The following is a 23,052-nucleotide window of genomic DNA, read 5'->3' as shown; positions in this document are numbered from 1 at the left end:
ATGTCCATGAAAATGCGGACGATCCTTATTTTTTAGGACGCAATTTTTCTGCGATTATGAGGATATCCTTGTTTATGCGGATGATCCTCATTCCCCGCCCAGCGCCCCCTGCTGGTCATTCACCCATCACAGAAGACCTGGATGAATTATCAAATACATCCATGGCATGGGGGACTTTTTTCCACCTCCTTACTGTGAATACACTGAGTGACTGGTGGCTTATTTGATGAGCTAGCCAATAGATTTACACTAAACTCCCCTGGATTAGTACATATTTCTGCATATACTTATTTGTACAGACACTCATTTTTATTGTGTATGTGAGACAACACAAACTTTGCACCTTGGCACATGCATGATTGACGTCCCATGATAGCTTCTAAGGAGCTGCTGTTTGGGATTACTGCAACAAGTGATTCAAACTAAATCCCCCTTAAATATGTAACTGCAAAGACATCAAAACTTACACAAATCAACTTGTTACACACAATAAAAATAATAACAATAATAGGCATTTCTATAGTGCCATCTATCTATAATTCTATTCCGAAGCACTTTTATTATTACCCTGGATTTAGTCTGGCAGCCGTTTATTCAGCGCTCCGGCATTTCAAGGAATTAATTCCTGCCAGGTACCCATTTACATCACCTGGGTTGAGTGTGGCAAATGTAGATCAATGTCTTGCCAAAGGACATTAGTGCCGCGGCGGGACTTGAACCGCAAAGACACAGACATTGTTGATCACTGACTACAACAAACGGCATTGAAAACTAACTAAATATCAACCTTAAAAACAGGATTTTGCTGCCTAAAATGCAATACAAAAATGAAAGAATTAAACCTGATTGCGAGAGCATTAATGAATGTGCACTTCATGCCAAGTAAGTCACAGGGGCCCGTTACTCGAAACGTTAGTCTAAGTTTGTGGACATCCCATTGAAACGTGTGTAATAGAATTAACACATGCTTTTATGGGATGTCCACAAACTTGGACTTATGACGGTTTTGAGTAATGAGCCACAGGAGGATAATGAATGAGACTGGTCGAGTCATTATCCAGCTCACTGTGACTTAAATCAATGTGCAGTGCATATTATACAAATAATGAATGGTTATGAGTTCAATAGTGCGAATATGTTCATGAGTTGAAAGATTAACATTCTATTCAACGAGGCGTCAGCCGAGTTGAATAGAATTAACGTTAATCTTTCAACGAATGAAAATATTTGCACTATTAAACGAATGAAAAACATTCATTATTTGTTTTATACAACATCGAAGAAGACCTAATAGAACGTTAATCAACAAATTATGCTTTACTCCTTATAAAGATAAATTACAGTTCGAGTCAAGCCTTCTCAATTATATGCAGATTGCCTTCGCGTCAGATACACGCAGGGATACGCGCGCGCACATGCAGCAGAGAGATACGCAGTCTGCATATAACCAAAAATGCACGGCACATATAACCAAAAATGCACGACCGTGCAATATACCATCTATTGAATATCATGTGACCAACAATCGTCCAATCAAATGACAAGGATCCACGTAGGTGTTGTATAATCAGTGATATGCACTACACATTATCCCTTGATTATTCGTTGAAAGATTAACGTTAATTCTATTCAACTCGGCTGACGCCTCGTTGAATAGAATGTTAATCTTTCAACTCATGAACATATTCGCACTATTGAACTCATAACCATTCATTATTTGTATACTAATGCACATGCTTCATAACATAAATTGTGTTTTATAAAACAGGTCTGCATTGTTAATATAAAATAAAAAATTAAAGAAGAAATCCGATCAAAAAGACAAGAATCGCACAGTCATGACATGAAGGCAACCATTTGCTTTATGGAATGATGTCTTCTGAATGCATACATGTGTGTAGCCAAACATTTCATTCACTTATTTTCATATTTCTCATGTCACATATACATTTCAAATAAAGTACAAGTTGTTTTTTCAATATTACATAATAAATAACATAAAGATAAGTGGTCAATATACATGTAGAGTACTGATTTAACTAACCCTGTAAGTTGGGGCACCTGTGATCGGCAACGGCAATAAAAAACAGCAGAGATTCTTTTTTTTTTTTTTTTTTTTTAATGCCGAAATTTTCAAGTCTTGGGCTATCAAATGCTTTAAAAAAATGCGTAGCTGGTATTATTTTGTCATTTGGAGTTGTTGTAGACCAGGCCTTCTCAACTGGCAGCGCACCGCCACTTGTGGAGCTTGCGGTCAGTCGGAGTGGCGCGCGACTGTTGCAACAACAAAACAAAAAACAGAAAGAAAGAAAACATTTATTTTAGAATTAAATACTCAGCTAAATCAAGAAGTTGCAGTCGAATTTGAGCCCAAAATGCCTGCTTAACAAACAGGAAGAAAGGGGAATTAATCGTTTTTGTACCATTTTATATGAATCTAAACTTAAGGTCTAAACAACAATTAGCTTACGATGGGATACCAATTTTAGCATTGCCAATCTCTGGAAACATCTTGTTTTTGTTTGTTTGATTTTCACTTTATTTTGACATTTCCTGTGTTTATTGCACACAAAAACTGCATATAAATATACCTCCAGTGTAATTTACCCAGGAATTGTACTAATTTTTTCACATCAATATGAAATTATGATTGATTATATTGTGGAATGAAATGGTGCTAAAAATGCCCCATTTGGGCCTTTAGAAAGCCCTAAATCCGCCAGCATCGTTGGGCCCCACCCATTTTTCAGCTCGGTCTCTATGCTCCCTCGCAGCACAGTCAACCATACAGGGTGGCACTTCAACTACAAATTCTTTTCGTTTTGGTACTTGTAATAAACTAGTTGAGAAGGCCTGTTGTAGACCATGTTTGTTGATATTTAGTGCCTTTTCATGACTGAAATTAATAATATTGGTCTAAGAGAAGAGGCAAAACATGCGACCGCCATCTTGGATTATAATGTATTGTAGGCATGCATTATAATCATGATTAGATATTATACATGTAGGTTAATTTTGTTTACCGTATTTGCCGGCGATAAGACCGCAACGCCACATAGGCCGCACCCCCAACTTTGACACTTCGTAGAGGGAAAAAACAAACGGACCAAACAAAATAATCGTAATTTTCTTGTAGAACACTATTTTTTCTACAAACTTATACCAAATTCATCAATATTCTTATAAAGTTACAGGAAGTTTACCTCAAAAAAGATTGTAATTTAGCAAAATCTCATTGATTTTTAAGCTACATGTAATACTGTATCGCAGGCAGATTTGGTATCCTACATATTAGGCCTACTACATATACCCCCCTACCACGATGTGCAGTGTAATACAAAATTGCGACTTAGAACTTGCGTAGATGCGTTGCGCGACAGCTAGCTCCGTAACGGTCCCCTCATTTACTTTTTTAGTGATGCAATAGCACGTACTTAGATCTAGATCTACTGGTAGATTTGTTGGAAAAATAAATTATCCAGTTTATTTTCGTCTTTATGTCAACAATGCAACATAAAATTGTCGGTAAGATGTGTGGATTTATTCCAGAAATGTCCTGTACCATTGTATAGTCATTGTAGTCCCATATATGTCCGACGTGCTGTTTTGATCGCTGAACTTTTAGTTGTTGCGCAAAGGCCACACCCATACTTTTTAATATTTTCTCTTCCGAAAATACTGCGGCCTTTACGCCAGCAAATACGGTAAACATAAATTATTCCCAACCTATTACAGCCTCTCATGAAGCTCTACCGAAACTCATATATTTATATAATTAATGTATAATTGGGAACAGATTTTTAGTACCAAAATAATCTATTTGAAAAGTGACCCACTTAACAACCTTTTGAACAGTTTTTGGCCTGCCAAAAGTGTTAACAAATACCTATTACTAAAACAATAAAATCTTAGGCAAGAACGAGGAATAAACTTTTCTTTCTTTTGTTCTTTCTTATTCATTGAATGGAGATTTGGGTTAATTTTTATTTTCCCAAAACAAGATTATTTATAATTTTGTTGTGTCTTTATTTTGTGGCCATTTAGTTTATATTAAAGGTAGAACCAGTTTTGGAAATGCCCCTCTCTCAAAAAATGAAATGGAAGATCTTATTACCAATCATGTGAAAGAATATGTTTTGACTAATACGTGATCATACAAATCTTGCCGAGAAACCGCCTACTAATTGATATATTTGGTAAATTATTATATCTCTTTGGACCTGATAGATATAACGTACATGTCGTGCACGTGTAGGGGGGGTAGTCCCATATACATGTACATCTTTCTGTGTACAGTGCTTGTAACTTTATCATGATTTTGATGATTCCACAACCTTGCAGTACACACCAATACTTATATGCTACATGTAGATGATCAACCTTTTCTGATCGATTCCACAACGTTTCTTTCGCAATGCAGTCGCATGACCATAACTGGTCTTTATCTTTAACGCTACTTTTTTTAATTTGAGGCTTCATGAACAGGACAATGATAGCGTCCTTTTACATTATCCAGAACTTTACTTTTCATGTTTTATGGATAGATTCTTTTGAATTACCAATTTCAGGCTTTAATTGACCTCAAAACTTTTGTGCTATCTCAACAAAATTTACTCATCACTTCCTCCCTGCTCTTGTTGTAAATGTCACCCAACAGGTATGCGTTTGTGATGCCAAAATGCTTACATACTGTACATGTACATGTAGGCCTATACTTTATCTCTAAAAATTGTCAATCTGAACTTAAAATCCAAACAAAAACAAATAAAGACATGCATTCAAATAATGGACATGTAAATGAAACACACATGTAATACCTTATCGATTTTGCACACTTGGAAAGTACAAAATGTAAAAAGGACTCGAAACCTGTGAAGGTTTGTAATACCATGTATGCTTGTGCATGTGTTGATGCTACATGCTGGTATGTGTATTGGCTTCATGGTTGGTTGGAACTCACTGAGGTGAACGAGCTGTATTTTATTTGGAAACCTGTGACTCACAAGGTCGTGATAAATTAAGCATCCTACAGTACATGTATGCATCTCCCATTTTAATAGAAAAATGGTATCCTCTCAATGTCAATTTAAGCACGATAAACATGTAAAGAGATGGTTCAATAGGTAACATGTACGTCACATATATAAATACTGAAATATTCACATTGTTGCATGTAGTTAACATTTCAATTCTTGTACTGGAAGTGCAATGTACATGTCCATGTACCATCATCTCTCTGTTCAATTATAATAGAGAGGTCAAAATCATTATGGAATAGTAGGCATATATTTGATTGTTTCAAGATCCGACTCATATAAAATGTAATTTAAATCAGCATGAACACAATGTATTGGACCTAGTACATGTTGTGCAGTATCATGCTTTCATTAAATTCAGTTATACACCATGAAATTAACATACTAAACATGTACCCTGTGTCTGGTGTGTAGAATTTTTCTGTCATGTTATACACATGTACAAAGGTTTCGTTTTGTTTATCCTGTGTAAGGAGATTGAATACATTTTAGGGCTCTAATGTCGTTACATATGTTTAAATTTAAAACCAGAAAGGAAACCAGGATGATGTTTGTGAGGTCAGCATCGATAAGGAGAACTTTACACCTTGAACTGGGTATAAATATCAGGGTATTATGTGATTCAGATTATTGGCACATCTTTATAATAATTGATTTACTTCCTCTTTTCTGTCTCACATGACATGTACAATGTATACAACAAGGTACATGAAGGAGAAAATTTATTGCAAAACAAGCAGTCATATTTTACATGTGTGTGGGCGTGTGTGTGTGTATGTGCCTCATTGTGGGAGCTTTTGATCGTGTATTGTGGTTACATTAATTACAACAACAATATGCAGAAACTAACAGTGAATGTACATGTACAGCATGTGAACACTAATGTATTTTCTCTTTTTTTCTTCTCTTTCTCTTTTTACTTGCAGTGACTACCTGTTCAAACTTCTTTTAATTGGCGATTCAGGTGTTGGCAAATCATGTCTTCTCTTAAGATTTGCAGTAAGTATCACTAAGATGTTATGTTCAAGAGGATACATGCGGATGATTGTAAAGTACGAGTACGTTGTTTACTTAAACATCTTGTTTTTCAAAGCGTATATGCGTACAAATCATAAACATAAGCCTTTAAAGTTTCACTGTGATTATGAACCAAAATTAAATCTTCTGACTGACTCACATTTTGAGCAGGCAAATATTTTTTATTGCCTATTGTATGATCACACAAAATCTCAAATGGCTGTTCAAACATTTTTTAATTGGCGATTCAGATGTTGGCAAATCACGTCTTCTCTTAAGATTTGCAGGAAGTATCACAAAGATGTTATGTTCAAGAGGATATGTGCGATACTAAATAATTCATGTAAAGTATGAGTACATAAAGCAGTATTTCTACTGTCCAGATTGAAAGAGATACTGTAAGAAGCCATTGATATGGAGTGGTAATGTGATACCTAGTTGACAGTAGTTTCATCTTTATTCTCTCTTTTCCTCTCTTTTTATCTACAGGATGATACATACACAGAAAGCTACATCAGTACAATTGGAGTAGATTTTGTAAGTCAATCACTTATATTGTATGAGATAAATGACACAATGCACAGCTGTTGGTTGATTAGTAATACAATGGATAGGGTGTCATAATAGTTTTGAGAAAGTGGCTAATTTTAGTTGACAGAAATGAAAGGATTGCATGATGTCATATACTCGATTGCACTTAGTAATGATAAGTAATGATATGTCCTTTGTCTTAGTAAATAACATGTGTGAAAATCCATTATGTATCTGAAATTCTACCATTAAACAACTGAGATTGTTATAATTCAGTATACTTAATATTTGATACTCAATTCATTTCTCTATTTAAAGGCCGTCTGTACTAGTTTAGCTAGGAGGGATTAGACCACGCAGGGTGGTCACTGACAGTGACTATCTCATCAACTCAGCTCTCAATTAACATAAGAAATGGGGAGGGGGGGGGGGCAGCCCATTTTGTTTTTATGAGATTTTAGCTGCAAATTAATCAATGGTTTATGTAGTAAAAAAATGCCTTGATACACAGCATCTATGTGTGCAACAAATGACAAAATCTAAGAATTATTGCAGGCCAAAGGCTCTTTATATTGGGACAAAGTAGGCCAAGAAAGGCCTTTGAATGGTATTGATCAAGAGCATGACATTTTTTTCTTATTTTGTTCAGCCCCTTTAAAAGTTGATAGATTGTGATTTTCTGTTGAATATCAAATGAAGTACAATGATGGAGTGGGTAGTGTACTGCAACAGGTGCAGTTAATGGACTTCAACAGGGTTCCCTAATATCAGCTGTATCTGCTTTATATTTAGATCAATTTATCATGACTTTAAAGTGCATTTTGTAGACATTCAACTATCTGATACACTTTACATGTAGATACATACAGATTGTGTGCAAAGGAGATAAAAGTCCCCTGCCCACAAGTAAAGTAACTTATAGGTAAAAAAAAGAAAGAAAAGAGAACAATAAAGGCCTTTTTGGGGTAGTGGGAAAGTGATTTGAAGCTAGAATTTTGTTTGTAGATTACAAGAAATAAGTTGTAGACCTTGTACATGTATATTATGTGAATAATCCATCAATTTGAACATGGGATATTTAATCCTGAGGTGTATTTTGTCAGATACAATAAGAAATTTGGTGAAATGTACTGGTACTATACATCTATATTGAATGTACATGTAAGTATAATGCAGTGCAATATATAATGTGTTATCATTCACTGATACTAAAATAAATTTATCTGATTGGAAGGGGGGGGGGCGATGACAATCACGACACACACAAACTTTGCATTATATACATGTATATATATTTATATAGTGCATAATACTATTAAAGATAACAGTGTAGTGAGTGTACATGTACAATGTATGTACTATACCAGCATACCTTGTTATGACGTTAGTTTATGGAGTCCTTGGCATTTAACAGGTGTGAAATTTAATTTTTGTTAAAGAACTTGTGCAAATCAATGACATCAATGTGGTAATGGGAGCTGTGTTTATGTACATATAGGTACTGGTAATAGTACAATGTAAGCCACCTAAAATCCGAAAAGATTAATGCAGCATTTGAATATCAAACATATAAAAAGAAATTGTTTTTATTCTTGATGTACATTTACATGTATGTAGGTTTTGAGTAAGTTTATCACATCTCTTCTTTTTTGTCCACAGAAAATACGAACCATTGAGCTAGATGGCAAAGTAATCAAACTTCAAATAGTAAGTAACACTTAATTGTTGTCACCATTAAAACTTTGTAGCTGTAATGCTGTCATAGCACATAACTTTGTATTTGTCAAATATCACTTTCTGAATAGGTCTTGTTATATCGCAGGACATTCTAGAACCAATATTATGATAGCACAGTTTATTACATATCTATAATATTGGAAGATAATAGTGCATGATATCTTTTAAAAAGGCTAAACATGCTTAGGAAAAGGTAAGAAAGAAAGAAAACAAATAGAAAAGTTGCATTCCAATGATGAAAAAAAAACATCTATGCAATTCTTGATCTATCATGTACAACATGATATTCATCCTATTATGCACATCTTGTATGATAATAGTACCGGTAATGATAATGAATATCAATAACTATCTTTAAAGACGAGACTAGACTGCTAAGAAGTTTGAATTGAAAGTGATACTAATCATGCAAACACTTGAAGTAGTATAATCAGTTGTGCCTGTTTTGATGAGAGCATTGTTGTGATGCATGTACATGTATATCATCGGCTGCCCACAAAATGGCTGAGTGGTATTACCATTGAGATTTAATACATAGCTGTTACAGCCTTTTTGCTGGCAACCTACATGTACGACTGTACTGTTCTTCTTTATCATGGCACATGTACATGTACATGTAGTATTTGTGTAGACCTGTTTAAAGAAGGAAATTTCTCACACGATTTGTTTATTATACTGGTCATACATGCACCCTGATACTTACAAAAGAAATCAGATTCTAAAGGATTATATATAGCAAGAATAAGTTTAATCCTAGCAGGGAATACTGTTGAACAGTGCTATAGGAAATAGTCTACCAGTTCATTTCATACATGTAATTAATGTGCATAAAATGCAAGATGTTAGGGTACGAGTCAAGCTTTTATTACACATCAGTCTGATTTATTGACCATCTTGATAAATGTAGATTACTCTATAAAAGAGCTTGTATGCATTATGATTGTAATGTGTTGTATATATGTTTAGTGTGTTATTAACAGTCATAGGGATACAATGTTGTATTCATAAAGGTAGGATAAACATGGTTGAACTTAGTATACCAATTTTAGAGAGCGGAGTATGAATCTCTTTATTCGGTAATGAAATATCTTGCTTTCATTTAAATTGAGACTTCAAAGCCAACAATGAAAATACAAAGTCACCTCAAAATTAATTTGTGTTGGCTGATGAAACAAGAAGTTTTACGATCACGTCTTCTGGAAAAGTAGTGCAATGCACAATATGTATGACACAAATACTTCATACATGTACATGTACATGTAGTTTGAGTTCACCCACTCAACCACAACACTCCCATTTACAATTGCACACATCACAAACCACAGCACTGTACTTCACTACTGAAACTAAATTCAGCCGATTGTTTTCATTGAAAGTAGACATTTGCTCTTTCCTATTACGCCTGTACCTTGCATCAGTGGCTTGATGGAATGAGTCATTACTGGACTAGATGTAGTATGGTACACAGTTAACCTACAGTGAAGGAAATTTGTTTACATGTACAGTACATGTATTATGTAAAGTGTCAGTTTAAGGCTTTCTACATGTACAATGTAAATACAAGAATCGTTTGTAACAGAGATTATCTGTCTTTCACACAGTTTGAATGCACATACTCATATGGACATAATACATGTACATGTATGTGTTAAGCTTACATGTGTTTGTAATTGTCATCTTTTGCAAGTATTTTTTGTTGAAAGTAGGAGGGAATTGTGATCTACCGGAAGTATTTTGCATAGCATTTTTGCCACTGAAATACTTGACAACATGTATGTTTACATCACATGTCTTGCAGTTAATTGTTCAATGGTACAATGAGACATGAATAATACATGAATACATGTACACTCAAACAAGGGTAGTCTTCTTGTTATAGACTGTACATACAACATGAATTACATGGAAATACATGTACACAGATTAAGTATTCATCTTTTGAATTGAATAATTGGGAAAGTTGGAGGTTCTTGCTACATTTAATTGACAATAGAGAGAAACCATATTTCAATTGGCAATACATTTTACAATATATTTGGTACAAGTGCTGCAAAAAGTAATCTCTATCATTGAATTTGGCCTATAGCCAGCAAAAATCACTGAATAGAGGCTTACAAAATAGCCTCAAACCTCCTTTGAATACAAAGACTACAAAGTATTTAAGCTACCTGTACTTGTACGTCTTCAGGTGTAGCCTGCTGCTAACAATAGTTGAATACAATGCCAGAGATAAGCCGGATCGGGGTCCGTGAAAAATGTGTGTAGTAACAGAGTAGAGTCTCACTCATTTTGTTTACATGTACTACATGTAGTATGATTGTCATGTGTTACACAACAGTGCTTTGAATATAGTCATAAATCTGATTTGTAGACCATGTCTGCTAACCTGACATATGTTGAAGCCAGGCTATTGATTTCTCTTCATTTTAGGCAATGAGTGTACTGTACATGCTCATAGTATATATTCTTTGTTTAATAATAATATAAAGGTCAAGTGTACTCATTTATTGTATGGATATAGATTAGGAACTTGTACCTTGTACATGTAAGTAAAGTACATTTTATGGACTGAAGAAAGTAGGTCATGTCTTGTGATCAAAGAAAACTGAAATATTAACATCCCAAATCCTGTGGAAATTGCATTGGAAGTAAATAGGGGTAGGTTATAATGTATAAGATATCAAAGAATAAATATTTTGCATAAAATAGCCCACATAAATACAGTGTTGATTTTGTATCCTGATGTAGGAAGTTTAATGTACCAGCCATTTGGTGAAAACACTGGATTGATTGGCTGTGTTACTTTAGCAGGGTCCCACCTTTCAGCTTTTATGGAAATCAGGGGAAACCTTGGAAATGTGTTTCCTTTGTCCAGTCAGGGACAAATCAAGTAATTTCAGAAATAAACTAAAATCAGGTGAAATCCATCTTGCCGTGAAGAAAGAAGACCATCACTTCTATTTTGGCATGTGTCCAAACAGTTAGATTTATTTAGATTTATTTAGACTTATTACTGTTATTAGTGTGTATTATGATTATTAGTGTGCCTCTTTTAATGATTGTTGAATTTTGAATCTCCATCAGGGGAAAATCCCAGTTGATCAAAAGTGGCAGAGACTGACTAGTCACAAGTTTTTCAGAGCAGTGGTATATGTACATTGTATATTTATTAATATTTATTCACATGTACTTGTACAGATGAAATAGTTGAACCTATCACTAAGCATGTATCTTGCTATTTCTTTCTCTTTATAGTGGGACACAGCAGGCCAAGAAAGGTTCAGAACGATCACATCAAGTTACTACAGGGGAGCACATGGAATCATAGTAGTATACGACGTCACAGACCAGGTGATTATCTCAATATATCCATTTCCTAATCTTTCAATTTTAAGGAATGACCAGTTACTATGTTTTACTAAGCATGAACCAAGATGAAGATATAGCTACATAAATTGGGTCAAGCTTATAATTCATACAGTGAAATAAATCTATTTTAAGAAACAAGTATGGACCCTGGTCTGAAGTCCTGACTTTTTATAGATTCAAAATCTCGGGAAGGTCAACTCTATTGAAGAATTCTGATAATAATGTAAAACTAGTGTGCTGAACGAAATTTAGCCCATTGTTTCTTATCTCTTCGTAACTGCAAAATACAACTGAAATGAGACAACAATGCTTGGTTTATAAGTCACTTTCTGTGAGCATGAGTTGAATGGATTCTAAAGAATGATGTTTATCTGGAAAGTACCTTTCTCTTTCCTGCTTGGGGCTAGCAGTGGCCCTACAATACTAATGAACTTGTTTAGAATGAAGACAGTTCTGGCCGAGGGACTTGCAGAGCCTACATGTCTTGATTTCCTATCATGAACAATTGATTATTGACATACTGTTCAGTTGTAGTGTTAATGAAGCTGGCATAGGTTTAACTGAAATAATCATGAATTGAATTCTCCTTGCTTTAATTTCATAGGAATCATTCAACAATGTCAAACAATGGCTACAAGAAATTGACCGATATGCATCAGAAAACGTCAACAAACTACTGGTAGGCAACAAATGTGATCTAACAACAAAGAAAGTTGTAGACTACACGACAGCAAAGGTAAGTACCCAGTCATTTCCTTCAGAGTGTTGCAATGTTAGTTTAACAATCACTCTTCTCATTCACTGAATTTGAGTGATGAAAAGGGAGGAAAGAAAAAGAAGGAAAAAAAAAAGAAAGTTGGATGCTAACAGTACCACTTTTGATATTCAATGGAAAGTATTGTTGTTAGAATTATTCATCTTGATAAAGCCGGAAGGAATTAAAAAAAGAAATAAAGAAAGATACTTATACTGAGCTCGTTAAGAAGAGAAAATTTATAAAAGGTTTTATAGTTAGGATTATAGTCATTTGAATCATACAATTTGTACCAGCAATCCACAATTTGAACAAATTATTTCCTTCAGAAACTGACAATATTTTTGCTTTCATACTTTGGAACAAAAACATTGAATACATAAATTTGTGGAAATGTTGAATTCTGAAACTAGAAAGACCAGTGTTTAAGGCAGAACTGTTCAGGAGTTTGTATCATGCTTTATCCCTGTGTATCATCTTTCTCTCTTGTCTCCCCCCCCCCCCCCTTCACCTCACCCCAGGAATATGCAGACCAACTTGAGATCCCCTTCCTAGAGACTAGCGCAAAGAACGCCACCAATGTGGAGCAAGCTTTCATGACGATGGCTGCTGAGATCAAGAACAGGATGGGACCGGGCAGCGTACCATCAGGCAGCTCACATGATAAGATTAATCCTAGCACCACGCCAGTCAAACCCAGTGGATCCGGATGTTGTTCTTAATAAATCTCGCAGTATTTTATTTTTTCTTTTAAATTAGCTTATAACACAGGTTATAATTATTTTGTGTCCTCTTGGGGCAGGCAGTAATAATGATTAAAATCCTGATAGATTTAATATCTCACAAATTAATTTTTTTATTCTGTTATTTTTTATTTATACCAATTCTTTTGTCGACAAATCTGAACAGAATCCTAGGATTGATTCAATTGGCACATTTCAAATAATTGCTTTACCCAGGCTCCACTTCTCTGTCAAGGGATGCATGATTATGTGTTTTCCATAAATGCAAGTGCTAGCATTGGCAGAAAATCAAGTTATATCAAGGCATATATATACCATCCTATGTCATGTATACAATCTTGGAGTATGCAGCCAGCTGGGATCGATTACCAACAGGAACACAGTAAGCTAAATGGAAAGTCACCATCGCTTGGGTGTAAAATTTGAGGAAATAAATGAACATTGTGAACGATCAGACTGGTTTTCTGTTCTTACATGGTAGACATGGATCTTGCGTTTTTTTCTTGTAAAGACCAGCCCCTGATCTTTGTTTCCCCAAAGACACCCTTGGTTCCCCCAAAGATCTGTTTCAGACTGGTGGTTGGAAAGTCCATTCGCTTGCTTATTATGATGGTTGATTTTATTATGATGGTTGATTTCAGTTTTGCCTCCATGGGTCATTGATATCCCCTATGGGTTGCCAAAGCAAATCATTTGTAGTCTCGTGGCAACTTATTATCAGTTTCATGTGCCAGGAACTGGGTTGTCTGCTTTTTCTCTGCTTTTAAAGAAAAATGGGCTCCATGATGTATTAGAAAATACACAAAAGAAAAAAAAATATACATGTGTTGTAAATGTAATTATGATGAACTGTGGACGCTACAAAAAAAAACAGTCACCTAGACATGTGCACATCAGCATATTTGTATAAATACACTTTATTATATATATACTTATACCAGTAATTAATTATCAATCATTGCTTTTTTGTTCATCTTTTTAGTCTTTGCTTCAATGACATATTTTGGATATATTTGTACCATTCCATGATGAAGATAATATTTGTTGTTTTTTGGAAGCATGTGGCCTAACTCTGTTTTTTTTTCTTTCTTCTAATTATAATCTCTCTGTCTTATTTGTTTGAATTGCTAGTTGATGTAGAGTTAACTTGTACCAATATTGGTCATATTTTAGTCTAGGGTGACATCTACACTGTATTTTAAAACCAGATTAACATTGCAAATGATTTAGGGGGACTTGACTAATGACTTGAATATCTGTTTCTGCTCGTCAGGCAGTGTTTAACCCATTGAAGAAGGAAAACCAAAACAAAATAGCTGCGGAAATCATAGGGTTAGACCCATTAAAAATGAGCCTCTTCTTGAAATGATATTTTCAATGAATGTGAAGGATGTTTTATACTGTGGCTGTGTAGCCCTTGGTAAAGAATTGTAAACAGCTGTCGCACATATCACACAGTGTTGGTAGATAAATGCTGGAATCTTCACAGGACAACTTTATGAGTTTTTCAGTTTAGAGCATGAATTAAAAAATAGTTATCGTCCATGCTTCACAAATTTGGTTAATGTAATGTACACATCACTTCATGTGTATGTGTTTATGTTAAAGGGACTATTTTGTATTTTCTGTAGGCCACTGTGATTAGGTTTGCTAACCCGAGTCAAATGCATTATTAATTTTGTGTTTTGAGAATGTACAGATTATGCTCAAAGACCAAAACTGTTTCAAAGCTAACACATATTTATATCAAAAAAGCAGTCGGTCTTCATTATCTTTCCTTCTGTATCGCAACAAGAGTCAAAATTAAATAGATTATAGAATATTTCACATTGTATTGTGCTATGTTTTCCAAGTTCACACTGTACAGATGATTGAATGAGATGCTTTATACAAGGTTGTGTATGAATGGAAGGATAGATATGCCAAGTGATTTTAATTTATCAGTAAAGAGTAGATTTATATTTGTATCTCTCTTTGTTCTTTTTTAAAGATAGAATTATTGCTTCTTTTTTTGTCTATCTATGTGGAAGTCCTTTTTTTCTTTTTCTTCTTCATAGATAAGCAGAGGAATTTGATACTTAACCATTAGACAGCTTGTTACATATGGGTGAAGGACGTGTAGCCCTCGTGTCTGTCTGTCTGTCTGTGGACATATCATACTTGCTTCATCTTTTGTGTGTTGAACTATTTAATATAGCTGTTATCTCAGAATATTACAATTTGAACACAGTCTGCATTAAAGCATGCGCAGTATGTTTGCTTGTAAGCTTCTGGTCTGATGGGGTCGTTTCAACTTCTGGGTTTCCATTATAAGAAGATTCATATGGTTGAATGCACAACAAGGTACTCTGTCCCAAATGCAACCCTCAAATTATCCTTGTTTATTGTTGGGAGGGGCTACTTGCAGGCCCACAAGGGCCATTTCAGTGGTTAGGGGTACAATCTCTCCCAAGCCCTTGTGTATGAATGTTGCCTAACTGTCGAAAGCATTGGTGACAATGAATGTTCGACTCTTTCCTATGATCCATTTCCCTTTGTCACATGCTCTTGATCAACCAATTCAGTTAATTTACAATTTTGTTTCCTTACTCAAGAAAAAAATTCACCATTAATAATTTAGATGAATGCCCTTACTAAGATGTACAGAAATGTGAAAACTAACCAATGTGGGCTTCCAAATCTGTGATATTGGCAGCTATGCTTTTAGTATATAATTCCTGGTTAATCCATTCATTTGTCCCCTTCTTTATTTCTTGTACCATTCGATCGATAAGTTTGAAACTTTGAATTCAGAAATAATGCGATACACCCTTCTTCTTGATTACCAAGCAATTGTGAAGGGGGGGGGGGGGGGGTTGGCATGGTAAAATATAAAAACTGTATAATTCTGTATTTTTCCCTTTACATTTGAAGGATCCCCTAACATACTACGTATGATTTGGTCACTTTCAGAAATCATCTTTTGGTGTTGAGCTGGAAATATGGGGAAAAAATACTGGCATGTGTAATTTTTTCGAAATCACATATGTATATTATGAGAACATGATGTTCTGATGAACTTAGTTCCATAGGTTTTTAAATCTTATTGAAAAACACTTCAATAGGAGCAATAGTTACCGGTAGTCAACATAGTGTAGGGCAGCTGACTCCTTCACTGATAAAACAAAACACAACAAGGGAGCATTTTTCAAAGTTTAGAGATTGATGGAATGAGTCTAATGTAATTGTCATATTTCTGCCCTGAATTTGTATCCATACAAATGATTTTTCCTTCCTTGTTATGTTAGTTATCCCCAATCGACTCCGTAAGCCCTGTGAAAGTGATTCAAGTTGTATACCTGCAGATTGTATTTGTGTACAATAACCGCTTTTATCACATGACTTTCCTACTATATATACTGTTAATATATATAACATGATATAGATGATTATTTACTGCATTTGTGTAATAGTAGTCATAGTTTATATTCCATAATTTGCCACAAATTGTGATGATACATGTAGATTTCTGGACATAGATTTTCTTGTCTTTTTTAAAGCTATGATTTCCCTGAATACACTTAACGTAGATAGAATTCTTGTATGAGCGTTTGATAGGGATACATGTATTTAATAGGCAACCTGTTTTTTGTTGGTTCAGTACAGCTATATGTGTGGACAAGTCGGTCACATTATCACCATGCGTGCACCAGAATTGCTGGCTTTTAGTTTTATTCTGTGTGTTAATGGATTTGTATAATAGAGAGATAAAAGAGTACAGAGTCACAGGAACTTTCCAGATTTATACCAAAATGTAGGATGAATATATAGCTTATGAATTGAAAGTCAGCAATTCTGAGTAATGTGTACTGACAAGTGTGTTATTTTTTTCTTTTCATCCGGGGAATTTTACTCTGGTGTTTTTTTTGTTTGTTGATTATTAACACTACTATGTCAATTATATCTGTACAGACTTGTTCTCTGCATTTGCATAAAAATTGTCAAAAATTGCTTCATTATGATGAACATTTTTCCAGAAAAAAAATGTGTAGTGTACTGATTTATAATGTTATATGTATGTAAGGTCTCTTAATAACAGGTTTGGAAACTTTAAAATGAAGTGTTGGAGATAACAAAATGGTAGATTTTTTGATGGAGAAGTAAAGATGAAGAATAGATCTTGAAGTTGTCATGTGACATCATCCATCCAGTACAAGCTGCTGATGTAATTATGGCTGTTTATTTCCAGGATAACAGAAATAAACGCAACACATGATGTGGCATCTCGATCAACAAGTCTGCTTTATTTCTTACTGTTGAGTGGATGTGTGATTACTGTGTGTTTTACAGTTAAAGGTAAAGACCAGTTATGGTCATGCGATTGCATTGTGAAAGAAACGTTGTGGAATCGATCAGAAAAGGTTGATCATCTAGCATCTAGCATCTGCAAGGTTCTGGAATCATCAAAATGATAAGAAATTTGGCCCATTCTTCGTAAAGTTACAAGCACTATACACAGAAAGATGTATATGGGACTACCCTATATCTCTCACAGACCATGAGAGAAACAAATTTACCAAATATATGAATTAGTAGGTGGTTTCCCGGCAAATTTTGTATCATCATGTATTAGTCAAAACATATTCTTTCACATGATTGGTAATGAGAGCTTCCATTTCATTTTTTGAAATTGGGGCATTTCCAATACTGGTCTTTACCTTTAACGAGAATGAATGCGCTTTGATCAATTGATGGAAAAGTGCTGTATAAGAATAATGGTGATAAATAGTTTGGGTAATGATGAAAAATTCAACTGCATGATGGAAACAGAAGAGACAAAAAAAATATGAAAGAAATTGTATGATAACTGAATAATATAATGACAATCTCTTGAAATTGAGAGTAATTTTACAACTCCTATGGGGCGTTGCAATTAATTGCGAATCCTCCAAATAGGAGAGAGAGAGAGAGAGGGGGGGGGGGGGAGAATAAAAGCTAGATTAATTTAATCTAATCCTAACAAAATCCTAGGAAATTTAGGAGACTAGTTGGGCGTTGCAAGAAAGTTGAGATGCAATCAATTGCAACTTTTTTGCAATACCTCACTAGTTACGCAACTTTCGGCGATTACAAGTACATTATACATGGAAATGATTGACTATAAAAGAAAACAATGCACACATTGATTACTTAGCAAAAATTAAGCTATGTGACTTTATTTCTATCATAGTTAATTTTTTTGCAGCTGATGTGCAGTCAACTACTGCATGTACATAATACAGTCAAACCTAGGATAACTAGGTACACTACAAGTGGTATCAATGAATGAACATTGCATAATAAATCAAGAATATTTTTGATCCTGAAATCAATTCAGTGAGAAGTACATCTATGAGGATGGTATGAAGTATACTAACAACAGACTAGCATTTGGATTTGTAGACTAAAAACAACCCTGCGATGACAATGACAAAGCATTGGTCACTGAGGGAAGGGGGTGGTTATCAAACATAATTTAAAGTATTAAAATGCTGTGTTGGTTATATGAAGAAGAGCTTCCATTGATTCAATGCATTCACTGTGTCTCGTATCAAATATTTTACCGAAATATCTCCTGATATGACAATTCATTAAATGGTTCTTCAGTTATCACTATGCAAACTGCTTTTTCATCAATTATGTGCACAGTCATTAGGCTAGAAATTGAAATGTTCTGTATGACATCACCCTTTGAATTGCTTTTATACCGATATTAAACAACATTATTTGTTTCCAAGATTTATAGAATTGCAGTTATATGAAGCAAAATGAGTGCTCCTAACTTCCCAGTTGGAAATGCCATCAAACAGCTGTTAATGCCCCCCCCCCCCCCCAAAAAAAAGGGGGGGGGGGCGTACATTCTTGGCATGTGGCATGCAACTGCGTCTCTTTCTCCATGAGAAGTAATATCTAATAGCCAATCCTCTTTGTAACCCACTCCCCTAAATACCAAGCTTTGTCATTGCTCACTTTCTTTATACAATCTCTACCCACAGTCATCAAAACATCAACTAGTAGATATTCAAACTAATTCACATTCCTCTGTCTTTTCTACTTGCATGACAACAATTGCAGCAAATTTCACAGGTGTTAAGGCATCTGGCTTTAAAGGGGTGTGGGAGCTACATAAGCTCAGGTACACACAGTTTGCAATATAAAAAAAGTGGAATGATAATCATTGTCATCTCATAGCTTAGAAAGAAAAGAAAATTAATTACAATCTTTTATTTTTGCTTCCTTCTGCTGCTATTATTCTGTAAGTCCAAGGAAACTGAAAGTACAATCACAAAATTATTGTGTGTGATAGGGAATAAGTTTTATTCAATTTAATATTTCATCATCTGGAATTTTGAAAATGTGTAACTTTCAGCAACTTAAAAAAACTTGAACCTTCCTCCTTTCAAAGTCTGGGTTCCTTTAAGAAAGTATAGTAAAGCTCTTAATCTTTAAATTAGCCACCATACATGCATGATTACCTCTCATTTTCTGTCTTTGATCATTCATTCCTCACAAATGTACTTGCATCAAACTTACAAACATAAATGTACAAAATTGAAGCTTTACAATTGGAATAAAAACTTATGATCGGCAAGTGAACATGAAATGAACTCTCATATAATATTAGTAGTTGAAGTAGTAGTAATTACCATGGTTAGTAGTTGTGTGTTTTTTGGTGAAAATACAATATATATAAAATGTTCTCTCAGAAATAACCTTCCAAAATCGTGTTCAGAATAGACATACAAGGAAGACAAATTTCTGCACGCCAGAATTATTAATTCCTCCAAACTTCTCTATAAAAACATACAAAGACACAGAGTGTAACATGTTCAATATACATATCATTCTAAATAAATGGGTCGATTTTATAGCTATGATACAAAGCTGCGCCATGTTGGTTACAATATGACATGATTCTACAGTACAACTCAACTAGCTATATATGTATCGCCACATTTTATTTCACTACTATATTTGCTTTTTGTAATATAAAGATTTATCACTTGAAAAGAAAGGGTGACTGTCACAGAACAGAACAAAGTATAGGTTCAGTCAAGAGATACAAACATTATACATATTTGTAGGTCCCTCTTTTATTTTCCCTCAATCCAATTTGTTTCATTATTCTCTGCACAGTAAACCCCACATAACATCTTTTGTTGGTTGGAAACTGAGACTTGCTTCAAACAATCTTTCACATAATCCTTAAAGAAAAATGATGTAAAGAAAATCCATGCATAACTGCGCAAAATTGTCCTATGTGAAAATGTAAAAGAATGACATCCACTATTTATAAAAATGTATTCACCTTGAATATAGCTAATGGTCTTCAGTTTTGGTTAAGACTTCTAACATAGTGTCTTGAAAATAATGACAAGGAAAGTCACAAATTTATCAGAAATATATTCAATGAAAAATTTCATTCATGAGAGTAATATAAAATTTGGCTGTTATGATGAGAGAGATATATATAATATGTGCCTTATTACACCATACGTTTAGAAGAAGGGGGGGATGAAAAAAGGCTTTACAAAATGCAACCACATACTCACCAGCATATATATACCTCTACAAAACTCACAATCATAAAACATGAACATGTACACATGAGAATTATCATGAAATCAGAATAATGAATGGCTCATATTTATACATACTTAGTATTGCTCAGATATATGCCAAGAAAATATGTTCAAAAGATTAGAAGCAACTGAATGTAGTAGATTTTAAAATGCATGAGTAAATGTACAAATGAGTAATATAGTAATATAGGCAACTAATTCCAAATGAAACAAAACTTGTCTCATGTGTTGCATAAATAAATACAAGACATATACAAATTTATCATTAAAATTGTATTTCTTAATTTTAAAAAAGAATTCACCTCTCTTCCTTCTTTTATTTCTTACATGCAAAGATTACGCTCTGACTTTCTTTGCAAACCACCAGCAGTTTGAGTGACTCAAAAGTAACATTTACAGAACAAATTTGGCTTCCATATCATCATCATCCTCATTAGCCTTTTCCTTCTACGATGGAATCAAAAGCAAATGTAATAACAATTATATTCAACATAATATGCACCTTTTTCATAATAAAATATGAAAGATTACACAAAAAACTATCAAGTAATGCAAAATTGATTTAATTGCTCGACTTTTCTGTCTACTGTAAAATGAGAACACACTTATAATTTATCCAAATACACGGTATATTTATATATGAAATACAAATAATAGTAAAAACATTTTCTTTAAAAATCCATAAATTCCATTTATTTAGAAGACTTCACATTTACGTAGACATTACTCAATGTGTTTGTATTTGGAATTACAATAATTGAATATAATTTGCATTTTGGATATGACATATTTCTGATTCATATACAGATACCGTAAGTGATATTACTACTTAGAGATAAAGGATCATGTAGACCCAAAGTGATACCAATATTTATCTAAATTACTCTAAATCCATCCATGAATTTAGTAGTAAAAAGATACATTGATGCTTTCAACTATGAAAACCAATTAATCTACCCTTAACTTTATGCTTCTGGGATCACACTGCATAAATAATAAGACTATTACATTCATATACAAAAAGCGCTAATACGCACACACAAAATACTTTCTTAATGAGAAGAAAATGTGCTGGTGATATATCAACAGTAGGACTTTGTGAGAGAACACACTGTTTGTAAGGACATCCATGGTCATGTGAAGGTGACCGAAAATATTTCACAAGATTGTTATTTGCATGGATTTATCTTTTTTTTTAATGCAGCTAAAGTCACAAATTAGATGTAAATCCTGCAGGATATCATAAAGCTTCCTCAGAGATGGAGATAGATAGATGTTAATATACAATATGTATCTATTTGATAGCTGAAATTCAATACAAATTCATAATGCTGTGATTATTTTTCCGTTTACAGAATCAAATCAAGATCCTCTAGATAACACAAAGATGAGTATCTTTAATAACAATTCATGATTATGCAGATAAATGCCGTGCAAACACAATACCCTTAAATCTGAGCATGATATATATCGAGAAAAAGTTCATGTGTGTAGATAAACATCAGAATGTGAGTAAGAAATTAATCTGCAGAGGAGATTCCCAGAATCTATCTTGAACGTGGATAAAATTAACTCCTCATAAACGCCTCCAGGATTGTCTATCTGTCTGTGCAAAGTGCAAATTTCCTTGAGTCTGCAATTAACGATCACTGTTGAGTTCACAACTGAAACTGACGGCGCATTCCCATGGTGTGGGACTGAGAGGTTCATGCATCTCCCTCCCCAGAGTCTTGTTTTCTCTTTTTGGATTGGACTTTATCCATCATCTTCTCATGGTCACCACAAGAGTCATGCGAAAGACCAAGGGTGGACGATAAAATAGGAAGGGCCTGGATGTGGTCAGTAGCTGGCTTGCTTTACCTTCGACTCAACTCCAATTTGATGGCTGGATATGGACAGATAACAGAAGAGAAAAGAAACAAGATTGAAGATAAAATCAAGATATAAGTACTATTTGGTAAAACCCTAGCCAGTCATCCTGAAGAGACCCACACATGACATACTGCACATATCATTAAAGTGCTCCAATCACCAAAATATGTTTTGCTCTTGATGGAAAGGGTTTCATGTGACTATACTGTATTCAAAATATGAGCTTCAAAGGTTACTTCCACAAAGAGATATTGCAATTTAACTTCATTCTTGGTGACCGGTAAAATGCCTTGTTGAGTAGACTAGTCAGCACATTTATTTTTTAATGTATCAAAGTTTGTTTCTATTTACTTGTTTAGAGATTATGATGAAAGATACCCTTATCTGAACAT

At 34.2% G+C, this 23,052-nt stretch overlaps 2 protein-coding genes across 13 annotated transcripts in view; one reads left to right on the top strand and one right to left on the bottom strand.

Annotated features, from left to right (window-relative positions):
- LOC373418 (GTP-binding protein Rab1) overlaps positions 1-17,455 on the top strand; it is a 31,297-nt gene extending 13,842 nt beyond the window's left edge. For 2 of the 3 annotated variants that reach the window (XM_776518.5, XM_003726429.3), the window contains exons 2-7: positions 5,963-6,035; positions 6,543-6,590; positions 8,244-8,291; positions 11,577-11,672; positions 12,295-12,426; positions 12,966-17,455. In XM_776518.5, the coding sequence (XP_781611.3) occupies positions 5,963-6,035; positions 6,543-6,590; positions 8,244-8,291; positions 11,577-11,672; positions 12,295-12,426; positions 12,966-13,166 (598 nt within the window). In that variant the 3' untranslated portion in view covers positions 13,167-17,455. Of the gene's footprint in view, positions 1-5,962; positions 6,036-6,243; positions 6,340-6,542; positions 6,591-8,243; positions 8,292-11,576; positions 11,673-12,294; positions 12,427-12,965 lie in introns of those variants that run through there. The other variant, XM_030998680.1, reaches the window with a different exon arrangement.
- Positions 17,456-18,352: 897 nt separating this feature from the next.
- Positions 18,353-23,052, bottom strand: part of LOC576114 (protein enabled homolog) — a 68,202-nt gene continuing 63,502 nt past the window's right edge. For all 10 annotated transcript variants that reach the window (XM_011679234.2, XM_011679235.2, XM_030999260.1 and 7 more), the window contains one exon: positions 18,353-22,673. In XM_011679234.2, the coding sequence (XP_011677536.2) occupies positions 22,645-22,673 (29 nt within the window). In that variant the 3' untranslated portion in view covers positions 18,353-22,644. The remainder of the gene's footprint in view (positions 22,674-23,052) is intronic.

The sequence above is a fragment of the Strongylocentrotus purpuratus genome, unplaced genomic scaffold (genome assembly GCF_000002235.5).
Source record: "Strongylocentrotus purpuratus isolate Spur 01 unplaced genomic scaffold, Spur_5.0 spur5_scaffold_5, whole genome shotgun sequence".
NCBI lineage: Eukaryota > Metazoa > Echinodermata > Echinoidea > Camarodonta > Strongylocentrotidae > Strongylocentrotus > Strongylocentrotus purpuratus.
This window is presented reverse-complemented; position numbering and strand designations above follow the sequence as displayed.